The sequence below is a fragment of the Neoarius graeffei genome, chromosome 8 (genome assembly GCF_027579695.1).
Source record: "Neoarius graeffei isolate fNeoGra1 chromosome 8, fNeoGra1.pri, whole genome shotgun sequence".
NCBI classification, from domain to species: Eukaryota; Metazoa; Chordata; class Actinopteri; order Siluriformes; family Ariidae; genus Neoarius; species Neoarius graeffei.
In genome coordinates, this window is record NC_083576.1 from 93,588,017 (window position 1) to 93,606,877 (window position 18,861).

An 18,861-nucleotide genomic window follows, 5' to 3' on the forward strand; every position below is an offset into this window, starting at 1 on the left:
TAGTGTGGAACCACATCATCCTGAAGCGAAACTGGAGGCGAGACACACTTCCAGCATTGTTCAGTATAACGCTCTTCTGTCGGGAACCTCCTGAATACTGCACGGTTCACGTTCATTATCAGCACATTGTCAGAGGAGGCGGGGCTCAGGTGCCTTTATACAGCAATTAATTAGATAATGTTCATGTTTAATCCCTCCCAGTGTGTAGACATGCAAGCTGCACACACCGTCTCCCCCACAGTGCATTGTGCTCCAGCGCTGTTAGATTGTTGCTTGGTTGAGGGTGTGGTTTGGACACACCCACACTGGATGAATCACTATAATGGTGTTTACTTACACTTAGGGGACAGAATGATTTATGTAGCACACACTCATTTCCAAAGGAGCCTTCACAAAGAATCTGGACATTCCCTGAATTTAATTCCTGGTGATAAGGGGATCAAGATATTTAGCTCCTCCCACTTCCCCCCCCCTTCAAAAATGGAATAGTCCATACCCACAAGCTCCTGTCATACATCATCTCGTAGCTCATCAGCACGCTGCCGAGTGTTTATTAAAGAAAGGAAAAATAAATAAATAAAACAGCTGAACATCACATCCATACAAAACCCAACATTTTAATTGCATATAAAATTTTACAAAGCGGTGGAGAGAGAAACAGTCCGTTGTGTGGGTGTGTGTGTTCAGGCTGGAACCTGTAGTCGGTGTTTACCGCTGCGATCCACCTGTCTGTGATACTCTGCCAGCTTCATCCGCAGCTTCTCATAGACCTACACACACACACACTTCTGTTACATGATGATGAAATGTGTCTCAAACTGCACAGTTCTTAATTTTATCCATTTATAACTTTATACAGGAGGCTCTCATCACCATGGTGTTTTTCAGAGAGGTCTTACACAATAAAAAAAAAAAGTATGCAAAATATTTCTAATTAATATAGAGTAATAAAGTTAATATTTCCCTCTAAGACTACGTTCAGACTGCACCCTGAAACGACCCATGTCCAACTTTTTTGCCCATATTCGACCTGTATCCGATTTGTTATTGACAATCTGAACGACACAGATCAGATTTTTTCACATGCGACCCAGGCCGCTTGGATATGCGGTCCTAAATCCGATGCATATCCGATATTTTCACATGCGACTGCAGTCTGACCGGACAGGTCGCATTCATGCGACCTACACGTCATCAACAAGAGACAAACGTCACTATTCTGCGTTGGCTAATCCCGCCTCTTTGGTGGAAAACAACATCATTTGTACAGTTTTCAGAATTTAAATAGACTTTAATAGAATTGATCAAGCTAATGGTGGATTTGGTAGGGACCTGGATGTTTACCTGTTAGCCTGTTTAAATAAAACAGTTTCTATAACTGATTTATAACTTAAACCATCCTGTATTACAAGATAAGATTGTTCTGGAAATTTCCAGTAATTTGACACCTTCGGTCTCATTAGTCTGCTGCCCACATTAATCAGATTATTGTGCGAGTTCCGCCGCCGCCACAAAAACCACATCGCCAGGTCTCGCCTCATCTCCATGCTTTACTTGCAAACATGAAGAGTGCGCTTTTTTTTGTTTACGTATTACGTAGATGTGCTTATTACGTGTCAATTTGCGCACGCGGGACACTTTTGGGTCGTTTTCCGTTCATATTGGAGATCGCATACAAGTCTCATATAATTGGTAATGTGAACGGCCGAACAAAAAAATCGGATTTCACAGCAAATCGGATATGGGTCGTTTCAGGTTGCAGTCTGAACGTAGTGTAATATACACTTAATCAGCACACAGCTTTTTTTTTTTGTGCATTGTGAGCTAGCTAAGTGTTTAACATGCACAATGAAGTACCAACAAGTAACAATTTACTGCCTGATTAAAATAAAGTTCAGTTTTTCAGCGTAGCTACTTTGCGGTTTCTCAGTAACAAGCTGCATGGTTTTAAACGCCATTAAACACATCAAAAGTACAAAACGTTGTCGTCAGTATGGTGTGTGTGTGTGTGTGTGTGTGTGAGAGAATGAAGATGTGTTTCTGGTGTATTTTGGAGTAATAACTTGTAGCAGTGTACACAAACACCACACCTGTAGAGCTACGCAAAATGTGCAAAACTGGCAGGTCTGAGACAAACTACACAACACCGATACAAGCAAGATCATCTGACTCAACACTAACTCCGCCCACTTTCCCAGCAGCCATAATTCAGGTTCCTGCATGGGCGTGTCCCTCACCTGTGAGTTGCTCGGAGTCTGACTTTCTCTCAGGTTGTGCAGCAGCTGGTCGATGGATGTGTAGGGCAGCCAGACGAGAGGCGCTGTCGCACTGAGCGGCATCTAAACACACAAAATTGAGTGTCATGTGACATCTATGACGAATCTCAGTCATCCAGGTACATAGTAATCTGTGGTTGGTAGAAGAGAGCAACTGGACTTGCTTGAAAACGTTTCGCCTCTCATCCTAAAGGCTTCCTCAGTTCTGTCTGACTAATAGGGAGTATCCGGTATTTATCCTCTCATGGATCATCATAGAATCCGAATCAGAATGCTGATGGCTGCATTGTAGGCGGCTGATAAAAGATGTCATAGACACCCACCTCTGTTCAGTGATGGTCGTTCCAGGTTGACAGAAATGAACGATCCTCTCTGGCCAAGATATCTGCCAGTTTTCTGGAAGTCCTCTCAGAGGGATCTCATCCCAAAGTGCGTAGAAACGTTTTCAAGAATCTTCAAGCAAGTCCAGTTGCTCTCTTCAACCAACCACAGATTACTATGGACCTGGATGACTGAGATTCGTCACATATGTTTCTACGCACTTTGGGATGAGATCCCTCTGAGAGGACTTCCAGAAAACTGGCAGACATCTTGGCCAGAGAGGATCGTTCATTTCTGTCAACCTGGAACGACCATCACTGAACAGAGGTGGGTGTCTATGACATCTTTTATCAGCCGCCTACAATGCAGCCATCAGCATTCTGATTCGGATTCTATGATGATCCATGAGAGGATAAATACTGGATTCTCCCTATTAGTCAGACAGAACTGAGGAAGCCTTTAGGATGAGAGGCGAAACGTCTTCAAGAATCTTCAAGCAAGTCCAGTTGCTCTCTTCTACCAACCACAGATGGTCATGTGACCTACACAAATGCACTGTAGTGTGTGAATCAGGATATTTTAATGCAGGAGGTTTTTTTTTTAAATATATGAGACACTAGAGTTCTCAGACTGTAGTCTCTCATATATTTAATGATGAATTGCTTGGGTCAGACAACACACCTGATGAATACAAGTGATTCATCAGGTAGGGGTGTGTGTGTACCTCTATTCCAAAATATTGATGCCCTTTCCCCAGCAGAGCATCCACGTATTCCATCACGAGTTCAGTGGCTGGATCCAGCAGGTCATAGTTCAAGTACAGACGCAGCAGGGACGCAGCATCCACTTCCTGTACACACACACACACAGTGACTTCCTGGTATGTGTAAACATGCAACACGTTCTGAAGTTTAAGAGGTTGTCAATTATTTATAATGACAACCTTGTCCAACATTCAGCACTTTAAGGTATTTTGGAATAATGAGAAGTTTACATTATAAGTTTATTAAAAAAAAATCACAAGTCTGAAGAAATAGAACTTAAGCTGTGTGTGTGTGTGTGTGTGTGTATTTGTTTTACCTTGTATGCATTAAGCAGCCAATCAGGAACAGGTACACCATGCGACAGCAGCCTGTTAATGACACACCGATGATGCTGAGCATTCTGGGATTGATGCTTCTCCAGGTAAGAGGCCAAAAGTCTCCACGCTTCATCTGTTGCACTGTGAAGCAGGACAGAACAAGTTCAGGTACGTAAACACACACCGACACTGAGGAGGGGAGAAAAAAAAAAAAAAAACACACACACACACCTGGACTCTTTAGTGGTGATGAGATTGGGCAGCTGATTGGCTGATAACCAGTTCCATGCCTCGTTCTGGCTCTGCTCTGATCCGTACTGCAGCTTAATGCACCTTAAACACACAACAGGAGGAGTGTGTTAATGTCCTGAATCTGTTTCTGTTGGCTGTGTAATCAGACAATTACCTCATTACTGAGTTTTCAAATAAATAAATAAATAAATAAGATTAAAATGCGGGCGGCACGGTGGTGTAGTGGTTAGCGCTGTTGCCTCACAGCAAGAAGGTCCGGGTTTGAGCCCCGTGGCCGGCGAGGGCCTTTCTGTGTGGAGTTTGCATGTTCTCCCCGTGTCCGCGTGGGTTTCCTCCGGGCGCTCCGGTTTCCCCCACAGTCCAAAGACATGCAGGTTAGGTTAACTGGTGACTCTAAATTGAGCGTAGGTGTGAATGTGAGTGTGAATGGTTGTCTGTGTCTATGTGTCAGCCCTGTGATGACCTGGCGACTTGTCCAGGGTGAACCCCGCCTTTCGCCCGTAGTCAGCTGGGATAGGCTCCAGCTTGCCTGCGACCCTGTAGAACAGGATAAAGCGGCTACAGATAATGAGATGAGATTAAAATGCTTTTCTATTACTGTATTTTTATTTTCCCACCAAGATTTTGAGAAGCATTTCCCTTTATTTCCCCCACAGGCTTGTGTGCTTTAAATGCTTGATTAAGCCTGTGTTTGCACTACTGGGTGACTTATCACTTGTGGGCGTGTCCCGTACATCCAGCGTTCAGTTCTGATGAGACGAGGTGATGTATCCTACAGCACACGATTTACTACAGTGTACAGACTTTACTTTAAAATATATTGAACTATTTTAATAAAGTGAGAAATGTGAAAGCTGGTTGTTTGATGTACGTTACGTGCCAGGTGAAGCAAACCGTACACTCTCACTACACACACGGCTCCACCACGTGCCTGTCATAACACTCACTTAAATGTGAGTCCCTCGAAGACAGGAGTGAGAGGGAGTTTAAATGTCTCGCACAATAACAACGCCGTGTCGAACAGTCCGGCCTGCACCAACAGAGACACCATCTCCACCGCCGACGCACTGCCTGTTCTCACACACACACACACAAAATCAGAGATGCTTTAGTAAAGATCATTTTCTTATGAAATGTGGCATATATATGCAGGTAAGGTGTGTGTGTGTGTGTGTGTGTGTGTGTGTGTGTTGTACCTGCTATAGCAGCCGAAGATGGGTCCTGCTGCGCAAGTGTGAGACGACATCGTGCGAGAACGTACTCCTTTTCCAGATCCTTCAGCTCCAGGATTTCTATCTGACGACTCACTGCGCACGCACACCCCAAAACAACACACACACTGTATTTAATCTGACTGTAGGATGCCTAGGATTTACACACCCATGTAGTACCCTATGTAGTGTAGATGCATGTCTGGTTGCCATGACAACAATGCCCCCCCCCCCCAAAAAAAAAGTGTGATAATGATCACAGCTCATACAGATTTGATTATTTTATTTATATACCTCTATTTACTGTAAGGAATGAGAACATCCAGCACACCCTAGAGATTAAATGAATAAAAAAAAGGTTGTAATGTTCAGTGTACAGCACTGACATAAAAAAAGGATTTTTTTTTTTAACCTGGAGGCGGAGCCAAATCTCCATCATGACTGCGCTTTGGTGACGTGCCCGGCCTCTCACACTGAGAAACACAGACAGGAAGATAAAATAAATACTAATGTAGTTTAAAGCCAAATATACATAAAGTCACTTCAACCCAGCGTTATATAAAAGGAGGACGTCAATGTGAGATCACGCAGAGACAAAACGAAGACAATTTAATGCCTCCCATCCGTGCTTTTATTCTGTATATGGAATCAGGATGCCATTTTGTTTAAATGAAAATTTCACTCTAGTGAATCTACAAGTTTAATTTCAGAATCCAAAGCTACATTAAGACCCACGTAGTTTGTAAACTTGGACATAGCGACAGATCACGTTAAAACCAGGTCACAATATAGAATACTCTTAAAAACATTGTGTGAGAGAGAGTGATGGAATCTCACAGCAGGTCCAGATGAAGGCTGGATGATCCAGGCGTATTCCGGCCGGATCAGACGCAGACAGTTCAGAGCAGACAGGTAACAGTTCACCTGCTTCTGCAGACCCCTCAGAGTCCGAACCTCACGACCCAGACGCATCCCGTACTCAAACATCACTGTACCGGCTGGAACACACACACACACACACACACACCATATCAACAGCCATCTCCTAGAGTGATGGCATGTACATGGTGTTTAAGTCCATCTGAATCAAACCCTGCTGTGTTTCATTAGCGCAGGTAAAAACCGACAACAATCCAACTCCGGGATGGACCAAAACAACCAAAACATCTCTTGCACCGTTCAACGGCATTCGATCCTGAATCGACCCAAATACAGGACGTGAGGTAAACATGCCGTGTGTTCTGGGCTGCAGGTGACATTTTTCTGTAGATGAGAAGCCGAGATTTCTATAATTATCTCGTAACATTAAAGCGCCACTCCGCGTTCTGCACGCTACAGTGTTTTTTTTTTTTTAAATGATGCAATGGTTTGGTTACCTCCCCAAATCATATTTCTGACCAATGAACAAGAGTTTTATGAATGCATTTTCAGGCCTACACACCCCACAGCCAAAGCTTTTTTGCCCTTTACTTAGTTTAATTGAATAAACCAAAGAGCAAAAACCATGAGGATCAATTTTGCTCTGATTCAGACTCCGCAACTGGAACAATAGGTGTGGAAGCTTCCCTAGAGCTCCTCTAATTTTGGACAATTGGTGAGAAAAGACCCTGAGATAACAGTGTTTTTATTTCTCTCAAATTCCCACAAAGGTGTGTGTGTGTGGGCACGCGCCCACAGTCCTTACACTAATGATGTCTTACATGCTGCACTGTGATTTGTCCACAAATGTAATATAAAAATATAAAATCCAGACTCTGGGACAAAGAATTTTAATACTTGATCATGTGTTCATTACACTTTTTCTACTCAGTATGTTAGACATGAGTGTTTTAACACACCATCACCCCCTACTGGATACATTCTGAACTGCAGTAAAGGATAGGTGTAGACAGTGTTACCTTTCCTGTAGTTGTGGCGGTTAATGTGGAAGGCGTAGAGCAGCTCGTAGTAATTATGGGTCATCAGATCAACAGCACGGGCACGAGACTCGATAATCGCCACCACCTACACACACACACACATTCCTCATGCAAATCAGAGTTAGCTCTCTGACTCATAGTGAAACTTATTTAATGTTCAGCCATCTTAATGTTTTTAAACAGAATCTGTTGCCATGGTTACTTTTAACTAGCATTAGACCACCCAGCTTACTCTTCCCTGTAAAAAATAAAATAAAAGTGTGTGTGTTGACCTCCTCATGCAGGTTGATGTAAGGGAACTGGATGAGATCTTGTAGTTGAGCGCGCTCGCACAGGACCACCACCAGCTGCCGGAGACAGTCCAACTGCCTACACACACACACACACCTTCTACAGTCTTACAACTCCCACATGGAGATTCTAAACACCAGTGTCATTTTTAAAACCAAGTCACATTCTATCATTTTTAGATGTTTTTGAAATGACTTTTTTAATTGGTCTGTTATAAATCACATGACCATGAACCTAAGGTCCTTCACTTACTGAGGGAATTCATCATTAAAGGGGAACTGAAGGCAAATTTATCATCAAAATTCTATTTACCTAATTTTATTAAATATCGGAATGCATTTTGATCGCTATTTTGTTGCTGCTATAGCAAGTTATGAGTGTTTGAAATATGCTCCGTAATATATCAGTCCATATGTCAAAGCGATGGCCGTAAACGAGATTCGTTGAGACCTTTGCGAGACATCGTAGGACGGAAGTAAAACGTACAGCAGAAATCAAAGTCACCAACATCTGCCAACGTTGTCAAAAGACGCGCGCGCCCTCTTTCGAATGCTGACGTAATCAAGCCGGAAGTTTTAATAACAATCAGGAAAGTTTGAAAAAAGTCGTCAGTAATCGTCATTTAAACTCGTTTTTGTGCAATATTTCATTTGGAAAACAGTTTTCAAAATGGCGGCACTGACACCTGGCTGACACGTCACGTTTCGAAGTCTCGCACAAGTCTCGTGAAGATCGCGCGGATAAGCGACGCCTGCCGTGGACCAAACGAACTAAATTCAACACAGCTAAAACCGAACAGGCCGATAAGTATAATATTTAATTGCAATTAGTTGCCAATACGAGTCACGATATAAGGTTACTAAAACATAATTGAATAACACGTTAATTAAGAAATAAAGCAAGTTTAAAAATGACTTCAGTTCCCCATTAAGTAACAGCACTTTCTCTCTCAACGATTAAAATGGCAGATTTATCTTTGAAAATACTTGACTGACCATTTTCAGTGGTCTGTGATATAAAATTGTTAATTTCATTAAAAAAAAATTATTTTACAGCTTACTGACACCATGCACAACAAATCATACATGTTTTATCAGACAAAGAAAACGCACAGTGCTGTGAAAAGGGCTGTAAAGGATCCTTCTCTCAACTAGAGCATTATTCTCCGTGTGTGTGTGTACCTGCTGGGATCAGGATTCTGGGTCAGAGCTTCATACGCTTCCCTATTGTGTCCAAGATCCAGATGGTGTTTAAAAATACGTGTCCACAGAGCTGCCTGTGTGCGTTTGTGTTACAAATATGAACAGTAACATGAAGGTTAGTACAAAAATCAAAGGTAGGAAGCTGAAGTGTAAACAGCGTGCAGAGTTTCTGTACCTGACTGCGCTGGTCATTCACAGCTTCAGACACAGCAAGCGTGGCCAGCTGAATCACAAGATCTGGCAACCCAACATCCTCCAGGAGTCTTAGGACCTGAAAAAAAAACAACCCCACACCCCATTAGCATCAATATCAACAATAATACAATGTCAAACCTGTGTGCGCACATGTATACCTTGTTGTAATAGAGTAATCGTGGTGCTGTCGTCCCTGCCTCGTCCTCCTCCGAGCCTGTCAATCTCATCAGAAACTCCTCCTTCTCCACCTCTGGTGCTGCCTCCTGGAAACACTGCAGCGCCTACAATTGGATAAAACGCATGAAAGCTGTAACTGAAAGACTTTACAAGAGGGGTAAAGCTCCACCTGTTGGTGTCTGATGAGGTAAGAATTGTTTTCTCGGATTGATGTGACCGTTCTCTGTTTTACCTTCTGTCCTTCACCACAGGCCAAGTACGCCTGACCCAGGACAAACCGACACGACCCCACGTTAGCCTGGCACCACGGCCCAATCAGACGCACATACTCCTGCAAACACACGCGCACAATTGTGAGACAGGACATAACTCGTGTTCTGGTTGTATCATATTGATTTTGGGCAGCTGACAGAAAATATTTCATTAACACATTTAAGTTTGGGGAACAGTAAACAAACACAAAGGCACTTTTCACACCTGTAGAAGTGTGGGGTGTGTGCGAGATTCAGTACAAATGCAAATAACCCATGCAGATAATAGTAGTAACACGCTAAAGGCAAGAGCACGCGCGTGCACACACAGCAGTAGCTCACCTGGAGCTGTGTGTACTGGCAGTTTCCCATCATGCACTCAGGGAACAGGAAGTTGGGGTTACTGGGCCACCTGATCATAGTGATGATGTAAGGCCTTAAACACACTCAAGCACTGTGTGTGTAATACACACACACACACACACACACACAAAGGATACAATAACTGAGTCAGTAGGTGCACCACACTGGAGATGAGCTGGTTCCAGTGAAGGCTGGTGATGTGACTCTCTGGTGCCTCCCTCTGGCCAAACAGCTGCGGCACAATGGATTTATGAGCCACATTCTGATAGAACAGCTCCACCACCGTCTGAGGACTCAACACTGACACACACACACACACAGGTTACCAAATATTAATACATTCTGAATGCATTACCTTTATATACACTGTCTCACACACACACACACACACACACACTCCTGACCCCTGAGTCATACCTGATCTGTTAGCCATGACTGCTGTGGAATCAGACAGCTTCAATACAGACAGGTGCTGCAGGTTAGCATCTCTGAAACACAGAGCGCGTATGTGCATGTGGTTAGTTTTGCAGATCAGGTCATACATGTGCAGCATGCGTGCGCGCGCGCGCGCGTGTACGTACAGTGTGTCGAGTGGTACAGGTGAGGCAAGGGTCTGGCTGAGTTGTTTGAGCAGGTGATAACAGCACAGCAGGTGTGAACAGCGTGGGATCAGATCCTGTTGCAACTGTAGACACTGAGCACTGCCTGCCAGGAGCACCTATCTCTCACACACACACACACACACACACTTTACTTATGCCCATTTCCATTTCACCTAACAGGTCATCACTCTGTAGAGACTCACACTGTCTCCGAGATGCAGGTACAGGTGTTGCAGGATGAGCAGGTCTCTGCAGATCAGTGCTCGAGTCATGGTCATGTGACACACCGCCTGACACACAACGCTCACAGCTATACTGCTGCTGTACAGCTGAGACAGACTGAGACGCACGCTCAGAGACTGGCCTGAAGAACACACAGTAACAGTAGGATTGTTAGATTAGATTAGATTAGATAGAACTTTATTGATCCCTTTGGGCGGGCTCCCTCAGGGAAATTAAGATTCCAGCAGCATCATTACAGATAAACAGAGAAAAGAAATAGAGAAAAACTTCTAGATAAATTAAATTAAGTATTTACATATACAAATATAAAAAGAATGGGGGGGGGAAGAAGATATTGCACTTTATATTGCACGTTGTCCAGTATTGCTTATTGTCAGGCTAGGCTGCTGCTCCTTCCCATCCTCTGTCCTCCTGTTCCCCCTCCTCCCCCCCAGAGAGGAGTTGTACAGTCTGATGGCGTGAGGGATAAAGGAGTTTTTGAGTCTGTTCGTCCTGCACTTGGGAAGGAGCATTCTGTCACTGAACAGGCTCCTCTGGTTGCTGATGACGGTGTGCAGAGGGTGACTGGCATCGTCCATGATGTTCAGTAGTTTGTCCATAGTCCTCTTCTCTGCCAACGTCACCAGAGAGTCCAGCTTCATGCCGACCACAGAGCCGGCCCGCCTGATCAGTTTGTCCAGCCTGGATGTGTCCTTCTTGGATGTGCTGCCCCCCCCCTGCACACCACGGTGTAAAACAGGACACTGGCGACCACAGACTGATAGAACATCCACAGGAGTTTCCTGCAGATGTTAAAGGACCGCAGCGTCCTAAGGAAGTACAGCCTGCTCTGTCCCTTCCTGTATAAGTGATTGGTGTTGCAAGTCCAGTCCAGCTTGCTGTCCAGCCACAGACCGAGGTACTTGTAGGAATCCACAGCCTCCACCTCGACTCCCTCGATCAGAACTGGTCATGACCTTGGTCTGGACCTCCCAAAAGACAATGACCAGCTCCTTGGTCTTCGAGGTGTTGAGTTGCAGATGGTTCCTTTTGCACCACACAGCAAAGTCCCTCACCAGACTCCTATACTCCTCCTCTCTGTCGTCCCTGATACACCCAACGATGGCTGTGTCATCGGCGAATTTCTGAATGTGACACAGCTCTGAGTTGCAGCAGAAGTCTGCGGTGTACAGAATGAAGAGAAGAGGGGCCAGCACCGTGCCCTGGGGTGCTCCAGTGCTGCTAATCACAGTGTCAGACGTGATGTCCTTCAGCCTGATGTACTGCGGCCTGTCGGTGAGGTAGCTGGAGAGAAGTGTTGTGAGAAGTAGGAGAGCAATGCAACAGAGCCAAGTTGAACTTTATGCAAATGAGATGCAAAGTGATGATGCAATTACCAACAGGACTGAGGGATGGAGAGACTTTTCGTTTCTTGCCCCCCAACTATGAAACATCAGTGTTTTTAGTTGCACATTTTAATCCTACTCACAAATCAAAAATATAGTTTTAGGCTCATGCACGCCACATGACCAACTGTAATTTAAGCCCCGCCCTCACTGACCAACGCACTCCTGTCATGTGACAAAATGAAAAACAGAGCATGTTGGAGAAACAGTCTGAATAAATGCTGCTGATGTGTGCGTGTGTGTGAGTGATAGATTTCACCCGTACGTGATGGTGCTGTGTCGGGCGCGTCTAACTCTGCCTCCAGGTCAAGCTCTCGGAGCAGGGCGCTCATCGCAGCCAAAGGGTTTCGTACATCCTGCAGCTTGTTGGTGATGTCAGAAATCAAATTATCACTGAAACAACACACACACACACACACAATCTTAGCAAAAGCCTCAGCTTGTTTGTGTCGACTATAACACTTTAAAGCTGAAGTGAGCAAAGGAGGCTGGTGATGTGTGTGTGTGTGTGTGGGGGGGGGGGGGGGGGGGGGGGGGGGTGTACAGTACTGACTTATCATTAGCCAGCAGGTTCTCCAGCACTTGTTCTGCAGCTTTCTCTGGAGACATCAGCATTTCCACTGCTCTGTCCATCACACACACCATCTCCCCCTGCAAACACTCACTCACCAACCGCAAACACTGCACCAGCTGCTGGACATCCCCACTCAGCTCCGGTTCTAACACACACACACACACACACACACACACACTAACTGCAATGTGATTGCTAAACCCCTCCCCTCAATGCATTTAACTGCGATGAAAGTATAATGTCATTAAGTGTGAGTGCTGACCATCAGCAACAGGTGTTTCCTCCTCGGAGAACAGGTACTCATCAGAGCACAGGTACAGGTGATCCACGGCAAAGCAGGGCAACAGGAACGACACAAAGCCCTGATGAAACATCATTGATGAGCTCTAACACACTGTACAGACTGACTGATTTGAATCATTACATCAGAATCAGTATAAATGATTCCTCAGTTCAAATTATTCTGCCTCGACTTGACAGGGTCACTAAAAGGGGGCGTGGCCTAATATTGGAACAGCTTACACTGATTTGTTGGATTCTTTCATCTTTTGTGCACTACACTTCAACACAGAACCATATAAACATGTTTAAGTGCCATGAAGCAGAATTACACCTTGTGTCTTCCCACAACACTCAGAAGCCTCTCTCATCACCCCCCCTTAAGAGTATATTTGGTACCTTCTTGAGCAGGCAGACCATAGCTGTGGCCTGGTCCACGTGCAGGGCGAGAGGGGTGGACAGAGCTTCCTGGTACTGCAGACAGCAGGCGTAGAACTTGGACCAAAACTCCACCTGCAGCATGCGGTAATCCTCCTGAGAGAACTCAAACTCTGTCACACTGCTCTGGAGCTACACACACACACACACACACACATTATCAATGATGCACACACGCACAACAGTGCAGGAATAATCAGTAGAATAAATTGTGTCCCCCCCAACTTAAAACCTTGTCAAATTTTATACCAGCTTGGTGTACGTGCTGTGATTTTTAGATTAGCCTAACGTTATTGTTTGCTAAATAAGAGCTGACAGTGGTGTGTGCAGTGTAGAGCTGTGTTTAGCCACAAGGTAGCGTTGTACATCTCACTTCCTCATCAGTACCTGACTAAGCTAGCTGTTTATTTATCTAATTCCCTACCAACCCTCACCATTACAGGATTGTTGCCATGGAGTGGGTGTGTGTGTGTGTGTATGTGTGTGTGAGAGAGAGAGAGACACACACCTCATTCTCTACAGCCAGACTGACTTCTTTCTTCAGTGTCTCCCAAGTTAAGTCGAGGAATCGCTCCGTGCCACGTTTGTATATCTGTAACAACCAAAAACCAGTGATTTATTTCATCTAGACACACACAGAGAGAGAGAGAGAGAGAGAGAGAGAGAGAGAGAGAATGAATATGAATCAGGGTGGAATCTTGATCTTGTTTGTGCGTTTACCTGTAGAGCCTTTACGATGGCAACAGCAGTGAAGCGCAGAGGAGAAAACAGAACGTCCAAATACGTCTCCTGAAGAGAGGAAACAAACAGCAGTGAGTTTGTGATTTACAGAACAGATTTCTGGTTGTCCCAAATGTGAAAAAAATGTGGTCAAACGACCAGAGCAGCATGAAATTATTTCCTTCTCTAATAAAAATCTATTTAACTGTTTAACTATATACCAGTCTCATGTAAAATAGATATTTCATATTTTCATTCTCAATTTACCGTGACAGAAAGCGAGAACGCTGCATCAGCGTATCTTGTGATCAGGAAAAAAAAAAAAAAGACTAATTACTAATGTAAGGTGGAGGAAGGAGGCGGGGCTTCAGTTAATATTAGAGAGTTCAAAATATCTACGTAACTGTCAACTATTCCAGATTTATATGACTAGCTCGCTCTCTCTCTCTCACACACACACACACACACACACACACACACACACAGTTCTAAAGCCGGCCTAGTTCTTACTCTGGGGTCCTGCTCAGACCCAATGTGAACTTCCTCCTCTGGGGCAGGCTGCACAAACACCTGGTTCCACATGCCTGCTGCATTACTGCAAAAAAAAAACACACACACACACGTCAACATACCCACAAACTCATAACCCGATCTGAGTGTTGGTAGTGTGTGAGACTTACTGCTCAAAGTTGATGTACTTCACCATGGTCTGGTTATCATCATCCACCCACAGACCCCAAATATCAGTGGAGGTTAGAACAAAGTCCACCAGAGTCTCCTGATCCACACACACAGTTATATATTACACACAGTAGGACACTCTAGCTCTGTGTGTGTGCGCGCGCGCATGTGTACCTGTGTGCTGTAGATAGTAGAGATGTGCTCCAGGCTGTATCGTGTGTTGTTACTGGACACAAGCTGCAGGACAGAGAACTGACTGTGGTGCAGAGCAGCGATGTAAACACACACACACACACCTGCAGAGCCGGACACACACACACGCAGACGGTGAGAGACGCCCGCGCTGTTCTTCAGCTCCGCCCGACCCGCAGGGACATAGTCCAACATATCTGCCACCAACACGCACTGCTGCTCCTGCAGACACACACAATTTTACTTTTAATCAGAACACAGTGATAATTCCTTCAGCCAATCACTGGGCTGAGGGGGCAGGGCCAGAATGACGACAAACATGCTTGTTGTTATAGCCGTATGCCTTTTCAGCTTTTGGTTTAAACAGAACTTAAACCTCACGTTATTGTCTACACTGATATCCTGCCCACAACTGAGATTACCCATAATGCACTGTCTGTACACGTCAGGTTTAACACTGAGAATCAGACATTGTTACACACCTTATATGACCACACACGCAGTTTATGATCCTGACACAGAGCAAAGATGAAGGTGTCGTCCTCCATCGGCCACACGGCTAAACTGACTGCCAGGTCACACGGGCTTTGGTCCCCTCTAACACACACACACACACACACACACTTTAATAAAAACATGCTGAAGACGACCCTTCATTCACAACGGCACAGTAAACAAATAAATATGAATTATAATTAATGGTAAAATAATTAATTAATTTTGGCTTCATAAATAAATTGAGATTGAAGCACACACTTTTGTCCAGTGAGAACGAGGAGGAAGTCTTCATCACTCACCTGATGGCACTGGGGACCCAGCCTGCTAATCTCTGCATCACTGAGCTCTGCTTTAACTCCATCACTGACAATGAACCTACACACACACACACACACACACACACAGTCCACTCTAAAAGCTCACTATAAGCTAATTATTATTCATTTATAGCAATAATTCATTAGATCATTAATTGTTTTTGTTATTAAAACTCCATCAGAGTGCTCATGTTACCCTGCTCATCATGAGGAGGTAAGGTAACTATGGTGATGCCACCAGCAGGAGTGGCCAAAGCAAAATGGGCATGGCCGTGTGTGTTCAGCCAGGCAGATGATGTGACCAGGTTCTGTGTGAACGACAGAGTGAAGGAGTGAACAGCGTCCTGAACACACACCTTCCCCACGTCGGTGAACACACTCTGCATCTGCAGCTCAGCCACCAGCTCCTACACACACACACACACACACACACACACACACTCTACAGTCACTATACACAAACAATATATACAGTAACAGGTTCAATATGACTCACATAATTGACACCATAGAGGCTAAAAATAAAAAAAGTTTCAATACATGGTTTTAACTTCAAACGTTCACTGACTGTCACAAGCATGAGTTTTTTCTTCTTTCTCCACTCATTGCAAATGCTCAAGAACAAATTATCTACACCTGAAAGTAAAATAAACCCTTTCCAGAATGCAGGTGTGTATGAGTGAACAGTGACACACTCACGCTGCGGTACATGCGTGTGGGGTGGGGTAGCACCATCCTGTGCACTGATTGGTTGGTGACGATGAGGACGATGACATTGTTGAGCGTCTCATGGATGTGAACGCCTCCAGGAAGCACACTGCAGTTTAGGATCTTCAGACGGAGAGAGTTGTTCAAAAGGTTCGCGTCCAGAGACTGTTCCACCAGCTGAACCGTGTCTCCTGATGTGGACCTGAACATACACCATGGTACTGTTGAGTTCTGGACTCTGATTGGTCAAAGGATGTTGGTTAATTTTTTATAACAGCAGCTAAATTAAAACAAGTGTTATAACAGGACTTAATTATTCAACTTCATTTAATTAACTCGGGCGGCACGGTGGTGTAGTGGTTAGCGCTGTCACCTCACAGCAAGAAGGTCCGGGTTCGAGCCCCGTGGCCGGCGAGGGCCTTTCTGTGTGGAGTTTGCATGTTCTCCCCGTGTCCGCGTGGGTTTCCTCCGGGTGCTCCGGTTTCCCCCACAGTCCAAAGACATGCAGGTTAGGTTAACTGGTGACTCTAATGGCCCTTTTCCACTACCCTTTTTCAGCTCACTTCAGCCCGACACGGCTCACGTTTCGACTACCTCAGAGCAGCACGACTCAGCTCGCTTCAGCCCTACTCAGCACCCAAAACTCGCACGGTTTTGGAGTGGGGCTGAAGCGAGCCAAACCGAGCCGAGTGGGGCTAGGGGCGTGAGGAGACACTCCCCTGTGCACTGATTGGTGAGGAGGAGTGTCCTCACATGCCCACACACGCCCTGCGAGCACGCTGGGATCTGTAAACACTGTAAACCCGGAAGAAGAATTACGAATTATGAGAATTTCTGAAGCCTTATGCGCCTCGCCTCATCTATACGCTCTTGCCAGTATCTGTTGGCGTTGTCGGTGACAACAAGCCACAGCACCAAGACCAGCAACACTAACGACTCCATGTTTATTGTTTACTATCCGGGTCGTGAGACTACCGCTTAAAAGGTCATTGATGTCACTGTTTGCGCCGCCTAACGACATCACGTGACGTCCACCCACTTTCGCTAACTCCACCCAATGTGTCCACCCACTTCCAGCCAGCACGGTTCAGCGCGGTTGTAGTCGAAATGCAACTCCAACAGCCCCGCTCAGCCCGACTCAGGCCCAACTCAGCACGGCACGGCTCAGCCCAACTCAGCTGTGTTGGTAGTGGAAAAGCAGCATAAATTGACTGTAGGTGTGAATGTGAGTGTGAATGGTTGTCTGTGTGTCAGCCCTGTGATGACCTGGCGACTTGTCCAGGGTGTACCCCGCTTTTCGCCTGTAGTCAGCTGGGATAGGATCCAGCCCGCCTGCGACCCTGTAGAACAGGATAAAGCGGCTACAGATAATGAGATGAGATTTAATTAACTCCAGGGTGATAAGGGAATCCCTGCTTTGTGTCGGCCTGTCTCAGCATTAATCATTTTCCCCCGAGGGTTTTATTCCTTACAGAACTCACCAGTGGATGAACCTGTTGCTGGTGAGAGACAGCAGTTTTCCGCTCTCCTCATAAGAGAATGCCCCAGCACTGTCCGCGAGCCTCCCGCCACCAGGGAACGTACTCACACCTGCACCAACACCACATCAACACACTGTCCAGTTACAATAAACACACACACACTTTCTTGTCTCTAGACTTATTCAAACACATTAGTAATGGGAATTTCGGTTCTTCTGACCAAGTTAGATTATTTGACTCACCTCTCAAAGGGCTCATTTCCCTATTTTCTAAACCAGACAAGACAATTCACAAAAAGAAAGATTCCTCTCATTCCAGGAGAACATTTTCATTAAATTACACTAAACCCGTAATCACACTGCTTACAAAAACCTAAATGTGTCGTATACAAAACGAGTCGACTCTCAATATTGAATTAAAAAGAGTCGAATGATTCATTTCTAACACAGAGGTTTACAGACAGCGCGGTGATGATATCAGGTCCGAGTACATCTCAGCTGTAGCTCTGTACAATCACACCGCCTGCCTGCGCCAGTGCTGGAGGGAGTTTTATTATAAACCAGCTGCTTTTTGGCTCATTGCCCCACTGAGGGGCACGGCAGAGAGGGTGCCAACATTTTAGCAGGGCCTCAGTCAGGCTCCTCATGCTGGAGGCGCGCAGTGGGAGCGGCGTGAGGCACAAACACCGCGCTCGGACAGCAGTTTATGGCCAACTTGCAGCTCTGAGGTAAAATAGTGCGCTGCCACAAGAATAACAAACTTAACAAAAATAACGACACCAAACAGACCATTAAAAGCAGACAATAAAAAATATTTATATTCACGCCTGTATAGTTAAACAGAGATTACAATCAGGATAGAAATAAAGAGTTAAACTGCTTCAGGAATTAGCCAAGCGGCTAACTGGCGTCATCTTCGCCTCCTCAGTGCTGCGCACGCGCCGCTTTCGGTTTTGCTGTTTGTATAAAATATAATTTTATTATTAAAACGAAAAGAATAGTGTTATAACAAAGAAAATGAGGCGCTTTTATTTTTACCCAGATTAATGGTGAGATCCCGAAACCGAGAAACTGTCTCCCTTTCAAACCCGCAGATCTCTATAAAGCTCCTTTCTAAGGCAGCCGCCATTTTCCGCGCGCCAAAACACCGGATGTGACGCATTTCGAAGGCGTCAAGTTAAAAACGAACAGGAGCGTGTTGCGCT

The 18,861-nt window shown here is 45.1% G+C and overlaps 1 protein-coding gene across 2 annotated transcripts; it reads right to left on the reverse strand.

Annotated features, from left to right (window-relative positions):
- Positions 1-597: 597 nt before the first annotated feature.
- nup160 (nucleoporin 160) lies at positions 598-18,818 on the reverse strand. 2 transcript variants are annotated; one of them, XM_060928526.1, is made up of 36 exons: positions 18,695-18,794; positions 17,900-17,926; positions 17,658-17,766; positions 16,168-16,378; positions 15,665-15,875; positions 15,451-15,526; positions 15,136-15,250; positions 14,636-14,875; positions 14,461-14,558; positions 14,291-14,375; positions 13,781-13,849; positions 13,569-13,652; positions 13,022-13,192; positions 12,606-12,705; positions 12,323-12,488; positions 12,035-12,162; positions 10,345-10,505; positions 10,121-10,257; positions 9,957-10,027; positions 9,677-9,839; positions 9,519-9,588; positions 9,158-9,256; positions 8,907-9,029; positions 8,729-8,824; positions 8,533-8,627; positions 7,333-7,429; positions 7,040-7,145; positions 5,979-6,139; positions 5,554-5,614; positions 5,127-5,237; positions 4,878-5,001; positions 3,910-4,011; positions 3,678-3,819; positions 3,322-3,447; positions 2,238-2,339; positions 598-770 (listed from the first exon to the last, which is right to left on the reverse strand). In XM_060928526.1, exons 1-36 carry the CDS (start codon positions 18,783-18,785, stop codon positions 684-686), a joined length of 4,215 nt encoding a protein of 1,404 aa, XP_060784509.1. In that variant the 5' UTR covers positions 18,786-18,794; the 3' UTR covers positions 598-683. The 2 variants fall into 2 exon arrangements, with proteins under 2 accessions (XP_060784509.1, XP_060784508.1); XM_060928525.1 differs by lacking the exon at positions 17,900-17,926 and having other exon boundaries at positions 18,695-18,818.
- Between the last annotated feature and the right edge of the window lie 43 nt (positions 18,819-18,861).